At 47.7% G+C, this 12,826-nt stretch overlaps 1 protein-coding gene across 1 annotated transcript in view; it reads right to left on the bottom strand.

Annotated features, from left to right (window-relative positions):
• prdm6 (PR domain containing 6) overlaps positions 1–12,826 on the bottom strand; it is a 116,727-nt gene that overhangs the window by 30,926 nt on the left and 72,975 nt on the right. The window contains exon 6 of the mRNA XM_061729743.1: positions 5,969–6,093. Coding sequence (XP_061585727.1) covers positions 5,969–6,093 — 125 coding nt within the window. The remainder of the gene's footprint in view (positions 1–5,968; positions 6,094–12,826) is intronic.

The raw sequence follows: 12,826 nt of genomic DNA, 5'->3' as shown, positions 1-12,826 counted from the left end.
TTATTGATCAGTTACGGTTATTGATCAGCGGCAGCATAATCGGAGCTCCGCAGTGAACCGGACTGAACCGGACTCGGACTTAGGGTTACGAGCTAGGAGTTAAGGCTAGGAGTTAGGAGGTAGGAGTTAGGAGGTAGGAGCTAGGAGTTAGCATGTCGGAGGTAGGAGATAGGAGGTAGGAGTTAGGAACTAGGAGGTAGGAGTTAGGAGTTAGGAGGTAGGAGTTAGGAGGTAGGAGGTAGGAGTTAGGAGGTAGGAGTTAGGAACTAGGAACTAGGAGTTAGGAGGTAGGAGGTAGGAGTTAGGAGGTAGGAACTAGGAGGTAGGAGTTAGGAGTTAGGAGGTAGGAACTAGGAGTTAGGAACTAGGAACTAGGAGTTAGGAGGTAGGAGTTAGGAACTAGGAGGTAGGAGTTAGGAACTAGGAGGTATGAGTTAGGAACTAGGAGTTAGGAACTAGGAGTTAGGAGGTAGGAGGTAGGAGTTAGAAACTAGGAGTTAGGAGGTAGGAGATAGGAGGTAGGAGTTAGGAGGTAGAAACTAGGAGTTAGGAACTAGGAGTTAGGAGGTAGGAGTTAGGAGGTAGGAACTAGGAAATAGGAGTTAGGAACTAGGAGTTAGGAACTAGGAACGACGTCCAGCAACATTCAGGCTCTCAGACTCTAGTTTCGTAATCGTGATGTTCGGAGCAAATTTCTCTTGTTCTGTTTCATTAAATGGCAATAAAAGTGTGTAGAGGTCAGAGGTCAGAGGTCAGAGGCCAGGTGTGGTGTGACTGGGTTAGGGTTTGAGTGAATGAGTGAGTGAACGAGTGAACGTTCAGCCTCATGAGCAGACTTGTCCTGAACCGCGGCCTCTGATTGGTCGTCTCTCAGAAAACAGCAGTTGTGTTTGGACGGAGCCCAAACTTTATTACCGTCAGCGTTTAAACTCTTAGACTGGAGGAAATTCTTTGGCTCGCCGCAAAAACAATGTTACGAATGCAGTTTTCTTTTAAATCAGATTTATTTGTCTGACCAATCAGGCCAGAAAAAACAAGACGGGGAGAAGTTTTCACTCGGGGAAAAATGTGGCTCTTTGTGGCAAAAAGTCAACAAAGTCGAAGTCGACTTCATCTTCTAAACCTTGTTTTTATCCAGAAACCACCTTTTCTGACCTTTGACCTTCTACACACCTGACCTACTACACACCTGACCTAATACACACCTACTACACACCTGACCTACTACACACCTGACCTACTACACACCTACTACACACCTGACCTACTACACACCTGATCTACTACACACCTGACCTACTACACACCTGACCTACTACACACCTGACCTACTACACACCTGACCTACTACACACCTGACCTACTACACACCTGACCTACTACACACCTACTACACACCTACTACACACCTGACCTACTACACACCTGATCTACTACACACCTGACCTACTACACACCTACTACACACCTGACCTACTACACACCTGACCTATTACACACCTACTACACACCTGACCTACTACACACCTACTACACACCTGACCTACTACACACCTGATCTACTACACACCTACTACACACCTGACCTACTACACACCTGACCTACTACACACCTACTACACACCTGACCTACTACACACCTGACCTACTACACACCTGACCTACTACACACCTACTACACACCTGACCTACTACACACCTGACCTACTACACACCTACTACACACCTGACCTACTACACACCTACTACACACCTGCTCTACTACACACCTGATCTACTACACACCTGACCTACTACACACCTGACCTACTACACACCTACTACACACCTGACCTACTACACACCTGACCTACTACACACCTGACCTACTACACACCTGATCTACTACACACCTGATCTACTACACACCTGATCTACTACACACCTACTACACACCTGACCTACTACACACCTGACCTACTACACACCTGATCTACTACACACCTGACCTACTACACACCTGATCTACTACACACCTGATCTACTACACACCTACTACACACCTGACCTACTACACACCTGACCTACTACACACCTACTACACACCTGACCTACTACACACCTACTACACACCTGACCTACTACACACCTGACCTACTACACACCTACTACACACCTGACCTACTACACACCTGACCTACTACACACCTGACCTACTACACACCTACTACACACCTGACCTACTACACACCTGACCTACTACACACCTGACCTACTACACACCTGACCTACTACACACCTACTACACACCTGATCTACTACACACCTGATCTACTACACACCTGACCTACTACACACCTGACCTAATACACACCTACTACACACCTGACCTACTACACACCTACTACACACCTGACCGACTACACACCTGACATACTACACACCTGATCTACTACACACCTACTACACACCTGACCTACTACACACCTGACCTACTACACACCTGACCTACTACACACCTGACCTACTACACACCTGATCTACTACACACCTGATCTACTACACACCTGACCTACTACACACCTGACCTACTACACACCTGATCTACTACACACCTACTACACACCTGATCTACTACACACCTGACCTACTACACACCTGACCTACTACACACCTGATCTACTACACACCTGACCTACTACACACCTGACCTACTACACACCTGATCTACTACACACCTGACCTACTACACACCTGATCTACTACACACCTACTACACACCTGACCTACTACACACCTGACCTACTACACACCTACTACACACCTGACCTACTACACACCTGACCTACTACACACCTGACCTACTACACACCTGACCTACTACACACCTACTACACACCTGATCTACTACACACCTGACCTACTACACACCTGATCTACTACACACCTGACCTACTACACACCTACTACACACCTGACCTACTACACACCTGATCTACTACACACCTGACCTACTACACACCTACTACACACCTGACCTACTACACACCTGACCTACTACACACCTGACCTACTACACACCTGACCTACTACACACCTACTACACACCTGACCTACTACACACCTGACCTACTACACACCTACTACACACTTGACCTACTACACACCTGATCTACTACACACCTACTACACACCTGATCTACTACACACCTGACCTACTACACACCTGACCTACTACACACCTGACCTACTACACACCTGACCTACTACACACCTGACCTACTACACACCTGACCTACTACACACCTGACCTACTACACACCTACTACACACCTGATCTACTACACACCTGACCTACTACACACCTGACCTACTACACACCTGACCTACTACACACCTGACCTACTACACACCTGACCTACTACACACCTGATCTACTACACACCTGACCTACTACACACCTACTACACACCTGACCCACTACACACCTGACCTACTACACACCTGATCTACTACACACCTGACCTACTACACACCTGACCTACTACACACCTGACCTACTACACACCTGACCTACTACACACCTGACCTACTACACACCTGACCTACTACACACCTGATCTACTACACACCTACTACACACCTGACCTACTACACACCTGACCTACTACACACCTGACCTACTACACACCTGATCTACTACACACCTGACCTACTACACACCTACTACACACCTGACCTACTACACACCTGACCTACTACACACCTGACCTACTACACACCTACTACACACCTGACCTACTACACACCTGATCTACTACACACCTGACCTACTACACACCTACTACACACCTGACCTACTACACACCTGACCTACTACACACCTACTACACACCTGACCTACTACACACCTGACCTACTACACACCTGACCTACTACACACCTGACCTACTACACACCTGACCTACTACACACCTGACCTACTACACACCTGACCTACTACACACCTGACCTACTACACACCTGATCTACTACACACCTACTACACACCTGACCTACTACACACCTGATCTACTACACACCTACTACACACCTGACCTACTACACACCTGACCTACTACACACCTACTACACACCTGACCTACTACACACCTGACCTACTACACACCTACTACACACCTGACCTACTACACACCTACTACACACCTGACCTACTACACACCTGACCTACTACACACCTGATCTACTACACACCTGACCTACTACACACCTGACCTACTACACACCTGACCTACTACACACCTGACCTACTACACACCTGACCTACTACACACCTGACCTACTACACACCTGACCTACTACACACCTGATCTACTACACACCTGACCTACTACACACCTGACCTACTACACACCTACTACACACCTGACCTACTACACACCTGACCTACTACACACCTGACCTACTACACACCTGACCTACTACACACCTGATCTACTACACACCTGACCTACTACACACCTGACCTACTACACACCTGACCTACTACACACCTGACCTACTACACACCTGACCTACTACACACCTGATCTACTACACACCTACTACACACCTGACCTACTACACACCTGATCTACTACACACCTACTACACACCTGACCTACTACACACCTGACCTACTACACACCTACTACACACCTGACCTACTACACACCTGACCTACTACACACCTACTACACACCTGACCTACTACACACCTACTACACACCTGACCTACTACACACCTGACCTACTACACACCTGATCTACTACACACCTGACCTACTACACACCTGACCTACTACACACCTGACCTACTACACACCTGACCTACTACACACCTGACCTACTACACACCTGACCTACTACACACCTGACCTACTACACACCTGATCTACTACACACCTGACCTACTACACACCTGACCTACTACACACCTGACCTACTACACACCTGACCTACTACACACCTGACCTACTACACACCTACTACACACCTGACCTACTACACACCTGACCTACTACACACCTGCTACACACTAGGCCTGTGTTGAAAAAATCGATTTCCCAATTCTACATCGATTCTCATATTAATTCCTAAAAATCGATTCATATGTCTAAGGATCGACTTTTTTTTTTTTTTTTTTTTTTTTAAACTTTTGGTAATTTTTTTGTTTATCCCCACAAAAGGAATGTTTTGTTGGACACGAGAATAACTGGTGCCATGTTTTTGCCTTTAAATATGTTTAAAGGTATGAAAACATTAAAGTGTTAGGTTATAATTGCATAAATTGTCTATATTTCATTACTTTATATAATGTCTTGGGGTTACATTTGCAAAAAATGCTAAAAACCAAATGCTAAAAAATTAAAAACCAAAATAGACCGCAAATGGAACAAACAAAACCGGAATGTAGGAAAAACTAAAAACGATTTCATCCGTCTCTGTTTCCTCCCTGGATCTGTTTGGTAATTCTGACCCACGATGTTTCTGTTTCAGTTCTATCAGCATTCTGGGAGCTGATTGGTCCTTACAGCATCATTAGCTGCAATACTTGCTGTTGAATCTCAATATAATACTAGTATTAATATGTTGCAGAACTACAGTCATATAATTCATGCAACAGCTGAAAAAACTGTTTTATTAACACTCACCCAAATCAATATCGGAATCGAATCGAATCGGATCGAATCAAATCTTGATAATCGATTCTGAATCTTAAGAATTCAATTCAATTCAATTTTATTTATATAGCGTCTAATACAACAGAGTTGTCTCTAGACGCTTTCCAGAGACACATACCCAGAACATAAACCCCCGAGCAGTTATTACATAAACAATGGCAGGTAAAAACTCCCCTAGTGGGAGAAAAACCTTAAGCCAAACAGTGGCAAGAAAAACTCCCCTTTAGGAGGAAGAAACCTTGAGCAGAGAAAGCTAGAGTGCTCACGGTTCTCGTCCTGGGCGATGCACTGCAGCGGGATGCCGAAGAACGAGGTGTAGGAGTCGTTGTACCAAACCAGCAGCTCCGTTCCCCGGGGGATGTCCATGCAGGCGCGGTAGAAGATGCAGGACCTGAATAAAACCAATCAATCAATCAATCAATCAATCAATCAATCAATCAATCAATCAATCAATCAATCAATCAATCAATCAATCAATCAATCAATCAATCAATCAATCAACCTGCAGAGAAAACGCAGCTTAGCTTCATCAGATCATCACATTTTAACGTCAGAGTAAGATAAACCGAGCACCCTGAAGACGCCCTAGAGACGCCCTAGAGACGCCCAAGAGACGCCCTAGAGACGCCCTAGAGACACCCTTGAGACGCCCTGGCAACGGCCTGAAGACGCCCTTGAGACCTCCTGAATACGCTCTTGAGAAGCGCCAAAGACGCCCTAGAGATGCCCTAGAGACGCCCTAGGGCAGGGGTCACCAACCCGGTCACCCGCAGCGACCGCATCAGTCGCCCGCAGGCCAGTTCTAAAAATAGCACTAATCCCGAACTGGCTCTGTCTAAAATTGTATTTAATTGTGTTGCTATTCTTTTTAAATTACATTCACAGTGATGTAAACTCAAAAACGAATACACAAAAACGTAAATATCATTAAAAACGTCAGGGCAGTCTAGTTTCATGACCAAACAGCTTTGCTGAGACGAGCTCGTGAGCGCTGCAAAGCAAAGATGAGGAGACGGAAGCGGTTTCTACCGACAAAAACATGGCAGGAAAAAGGAAGAAAACGTATAATTTCACACAGTGAACAGTGAATGGGCGTCTCTAGGGCGCCCTAGAGACGCCCTAGAGACACCCTAGAGACACCCTAGAGACGCCCTTGAGATGCCCTAGAGACGCCCTAGAGACGCCCTAGAGACGCCCTAGAGACGCCCTAGAGACGTCCTTGAGACGTCCTTGAGACACCCTAGAGACGCCCTAGAGACACCCTAGAGATGCCCTAGAGACGCCCTAGAGATGCCCTAGAGACACCCTAGAGACACCCTAGAGACGCCCTAGAGACACCCTAGAGACGCCCTAGAGATGCCCTAGAAACGCCCTAGAGATACCCTAGAGACGCCCTAGAGATGCCCTAGAGACGCCCTAGAGACACCCTAGAGACACCCTAGAGACGCCCTAGAGATGCCCTAGAGACACCCTAGAGACACACTAGAGACGCCCTAGAGACGCCCTAGAGACGCCCTAGAGACGCCCTAGAGACGCCCTAGAGACGCCCTTGAGACGCCCTAGAGATGCCCTAGAGACGCCCTAGAGACGCCCTAGAGATGCCCTAGAGATGCCCTAGAGACGCCCTGAAGACGCCCTTGAAACGCCCTAGAGACGCCCTAGAGACGCCCTAGAAACGCCCTAGAAACACCCTAGAGACGCCCAAGAGACGCCCTAGAGACGCCCTAGAGACGCCCTAGAAACGCCCTAGAGACACCCTAGAGACGCCCTAGAGACGCCCTAGAGACGCCCTAGAGACGCCCTAGAGACGCCCTAGAGACGCCCTAGAGACACCCTAGAGACGCCCTAGAGACGCCCTAGAGACGCCCTAGAGACACCCTAGAGACACCCTAGAGCCGCCCTAGAGACACCCTAGAGACGCCCTAGAGACGCCCTTGAGACGCCCTTGAGACGCCCTAGAGACACCCTAGAGACACCCTAGAGACGCCCTAGAGACACCCTAGAGACGCCCTAGAGACACCCTAGAGACACCCTAGAGACGCCCTAGAGACACCCTAGAGACACCCTAGAGACACCCTAGAGACGCCCTAGAGACGCCCTAGAGATGCCCTAGAGACACCCTAGAGACACCCTAGAGACGCCCTAGAGATGCCCTAGAGACGCCCTAGAGACACCCTAGAGACGCCCTAGAGACGCCCTAGAGATGCCCTAGAGACGCCCTAGAGACACCCTAGAGACACCCTAGAGACGCCCTAGAGATGCCCTAGAGACACCCTAGAGACACCCTAGAGACGCCCTAGAGATGCCCTAGAGACGCCCTAGAGACGCCCTTGAGACGCCCTGAAGACGCCCTTGAGACGCCCTAGAGACGCCCTAGAGACGCCCTAGAAACGCCCTAGAAACACCCTAGAGACGCCCAAGAGACGCCCTAGAGACGCCCTAGAGACGCCCTAGAGACGCCCTAGAAACGCCCTAGAGACGCCCTAGAGACGCCCTAGAGACGCCCTAGAGACGCCCTAGAGATGACCTAGAGACGCCCTAGAGACGCCCTTGAGATGCCCTAGAGACGCCCTAGAGACGCCCTAGAGACGCCCTAGAGACGTCCTTGAGACGTCCTTGAGACACCCTAGAGACGCCCTAGAGACACCCTAGAGATGCCCTAGAGACGCCCTAGAGATGCCCTAGAGACACCCTAGAGACACCCTAGAGACGCCCTAGAGACACCCTAGAGACGCCCTAGAGATGCCCTAGAGACGCCCTAGAAACGCCCTAGAGATACCCTAGAGACGCCCTAGAGATGCCCTAGAGACGCCCTAGAGACACCCTAGAGACACCCTAGAGACGCCCTAGAGATGCCCTAGAGACACCCTAGAGACACACTAGAGACGCCCTAGAGATGCCCTAGAGACGCCCTAGAGACGCCCTAGAGACGCCCTTGAGACGCCCTAGAGATGCCCTAGAGACGCCCTAGAGACGCCCTAGAGATGCCCTAGAGACGCCCTGAAGACGCCCTTGAAACGCCCTAGAGACGCCCTAGAGACGCCCTAGAAACGCCCTAGAAACACCCTAGAGACGCCCAAGAGACGCCCTAGAGACGCCCTAGAGACGCCCTAGAAACGCCCTAGAGACACCCTAGAGACGCCCTAGAGACGCCCTAGAGACGCCCTAGAGACGCCCTAGAGACGCCCTAGAGACGCCCTAGAGACGCCCTAGAGACACCCTAGAGACGCCCTAGAGACGCCCTAGAGACACCCTAGAGCCGCCCTAGAGACACCCTAGAGACGCCCTAGAGACGCCCTTGAGACGCCCTTGAGACGCCCTAGAGACACCCTAGAGACACCCTAGAGACGCCCTAGAGACACCCTAGAGACGCCCTAGAGACACCCTAGAGACACCCTAGAGACGCCCTAGAGACACCCTAGAGACACCCTAGAGACGCCCTAGAGATGCCCTAGAGACGCCCTAGAGATGCCCTAGAGACACCCTAGAGACACCCTAGAGACGCCCTAGAGATGCCCTAGAGACGCCCTAGAGACACCCTAGAGACGCCCTAGAGACGCCCTAGAGATGCCCTAGAGACGCCCTAGAGACACCCTAGAGACGCCCTAGAGACGCCCTAGAGATGCCCTAGAGACGCCCTAGAGACACCCTAGAGACACCCTAGAGACGCCCTAGAGATGCCCTAGAGACACCCTAGAGACACCCTAGAGACGCCCTAGAGATGCCCTAGAGACGCCCTAGAGACGCCCTTGAGACGCCCTGAAGACGCCCTTGAGACGCCCTAGAGACGCCCTAGAGACGCCCTAGAAACGCCCTAGAAACACCCTAGAGACGCCCAAGAGACGCCCTAGAGACGCCCTAGAGACGCCCTAGAGACGCCCTAGAAACGCCCTAGAGACGCCCTAGAGACACCCTAGAGACGCCCTAGAGACGCCCTAGAGACGCCCTAGAGATGACCTAGAGACGCCCTAGAGACGCCCTAGAGACGCCCTAGAGACGCCCTAGAGACGCCCTAGAGCCACCCTAGAGACACCCTAGAGACGCCCTAGAGCCGCCCTAGAGATGCCCTAGAGACGCCCTAGAGACGCCCTAGAGACACCCTAGAGACGCCCTAGAGATGACCTAGAGACGCCCTAGAGACGCCCTAGAGACGCCCTAGAGACGCCCTAGAGACGCCCTAGAGACACCCTAGAGACACCCTAGAGCCGCCCTAGAGACACCCTAGAGATGCCCTTGAGACGCCCTTGAGACGCCCTAGAGACGCTCAAAAAAAGCCAAATCAATACATACAATAGATAATAGACAAACCCGTCATCTAAAACAAATCATATCCACATTACTGTCTTAAATTGGAATTAAAAGTGAAACTAGGAGCTAGGAGCGATGGCTAGGACAGAGCCATGGAGACGGGGGACACGGCCAGACCTGGACCAGCTTCCCATCTGATAACGGCTTCACTTCTCTCTCTCCCAGTGATTTATGGGAAATATCTGGTGTCTCTCACTCTGCTCGGCCCCAGTTAGCGGCGTTGATGTTGTTGAGCTGATGTAAGCGCTAAGCTGTCGGCTCGCGGTCACGCCGCCGCTAAAACAACAGCGTCTCCTCCCAAAAACATCATTCTAGCCCCATGAGCTAAAGCTCCGTCCAGCGCCGCCGCGTTAGCCGCTTTCCCACATGTTTCTCCCACCCGGCCGTTCGACTGCCGGAGAGAGAGGTCACGGGTTCAACTCCCACAGGAATAACTCTCTGTTTTCACTAGACTAATTGGACCACTTACAATAAAAGGAGAGTAAATTTAAAGCCCAGCCAGTTAGAGAGTTAGAGACGAACACAGGTTTCCATGTTCCACAAATGAAGTTTGACTTTTTCCGGCGCTAAGTCCCTCCTGTCGAGAATAATGTTGAAGTACAATGTCGAGGAAAAAGTCGAAATCTCGAGAAAAGGTCAGAATGTGGAGAAAAAAGTCGAAATGTCGAGAAAAAAGTTGGAATTTCGAGATTAATGTTGAAATACAATTTTAAGAAAAAAGTCGAAATGTTGAGAAAAAAGTAAAAAATTTGTAAATAAAAGTCAAAATGTTGAGAGAAAAGGCGGAAATTTCAACTTTATTCACAGCATATCTACCACCAAGCTATATTTGAGACCAACTATTATAGTCTTGTTCTATAGCTGCAACTATGACTACTGACTCTAACACACTAGAGTTTACACTACCTAGAGATTTACCAACACCAGCTTGAGGTTTACTAAACACTAACTATAGGCTTTACTAAACAGAAAGGTTTTAAGTTTAGTTTTAAAGGTGGAGGTGGTGTCAGCCTCCTTAACCCAGATTGGAAGTTGGTTCCATAGTAGTGGTGCCTGATAGCAGAACGCCCGCCCTCCAAATCTACATTTAGATACTCTTGGAACTACGAGTCAACCTGCACTCTGAGAACGGAGAGCTCTGCCAGGAACATAAGGCACTATCAGGTCTTGTAAATAATGCGGAGCTAAGCCGTTTTGGGCTTTATACGCAAGTAATACAATTTTAAATTGTTTTCACAAGACTAATTGGAGCACTTACAATAAAAGGAAAGTAAATTTAAACCCCAGCCAGTTAGAGAGTTAGCGGCGCTCACAGGTTTCCATGTTCCACTAATGAAGTTTGACTTTTTCCCGGTGCTAAGAACCTCCTGATGTCGTCAAGTTCAGGGTGTTAATTGACCAAAAAAAACCCTCAGAGTTCAACACGAAAACCAAAAACCTGCGCCGCAAAAGTAAAAGAGACATAAACAAGCAAAGCAAATTTGTGAAAAAAGTGAAATGTTGAGAAAAAAGTCAAAATTTTTTGAAAAAAGTGGAAATGTTGAAAAAAAAGTTGAAATGTTGAAAAAAGTCAAAAATGTGTGAACCCCATGTTTCTCCCACCCGGGCGTTTGGACTGCCGGAGAGAGAGGTCGCGGGTTCAACTCCCACAGGAATAACTGTGTTTTCACAGGACTAATTGGAGCACTTACAATAAAAGGAAAGTAAATTTAAACCCCAGCCAGTTAGAGAGTTAGAGGCGCTACACAGGTTTCATGTTCCACAAATGAAGTTTGACTTTTCCGGCTCTAAGAACCTCCTGATGTCGTCAAGCGACGCGTTCAGGGTGTTAATTGACCAAAAAAAAGCTCTCAAACCCCCTCAGAGTTCAACACAAAAACCAAAAACCTGCGCTGAAAAGTAAAAGAGACATAAACAAAGCGAAGGCCAAGACAATAAAGTGGATTTATCTTCTACATGTGTTCCTGCGGGCTAATAATCCGTCATAGTCACAGTTTACGCCGGGTTTTTCCTGCCAACGCGACTCTCGGGGGACGAGCGGGAGGACAAACAACACGGAGGGAAAAACAATAAACCAGAACAAGACAAATACTCCGCAGAAAAGATACATAAATAAAGACGAGGAAATAGAGTCGGAGACGTGGGCTGAGTGACGCGGCGTTTATTTGAGTAAGTTACAGACTCGCTAAAGCCAAATACTGAGGAATAAAACAAACGAGGATACGAGGAGAGACGTAGAAACTAAACTTTAACAGCAGACATGTTAGTAATACTTAATAATACTGTATTTGACCCCGTCTTTTACCTCTTTTATTACCATTTTATTTCTTATTTACTGCTTAATTGTGTCTTGCTGCTTTTAATCTTGATGTATCATTATATGAATTAAAAAAAAAGGTCTCCAATGTAAACAAGTGTAATGCTTTCTTGGAATAATGCCTTTTAGTTGACGTTGTTCAGCGAATCTGTACTGTCATGAAACTGATCTGATCCTATGCAATTCTTCTAATAAATTATTCAATCAATCAATCAATCAATCAATCATGTAAAGCATTTTAAATTATCTTGTGTTGAATTGTACAAATAAACTTGCCTTGCCTATAGTGTATTAATAGTGTATTTGTGGTGTATTAATAGTGTATTTATGGTGTATTAATAGTGTATTAATAGTGTATTAATAGTGTATTTATGGTGTATTAATAGTGTATTAATAGTGTATTAATAGTGTATTAATAGTGTATTTATGGTGTATTTATGGTGTATTAATAGTGTATTAATAGTGTATTTATGGTGTATTAATAGTGTATTTATGGTGT

The sequence above is a fragment of the Cololabis saira genome, chromosome 9 (assembly GCF_033807715.1).
Source record: "Cololabis saira isolate AMF1-May2022 chromosome 9, fColSai1.1, whole genome shotgun sequence".
Lineage (NCBI taxonomy): Eukaryota > Metazoa > Chordata > Actinopteri > Beloniformes > Belonidae > Cololabis > Cololabis saira.
The sequence above is the reverse complement of the archived record's forward strand: the minus strand, read 5'-3'. Positions and strand labels throughout refer to the sequence as shown.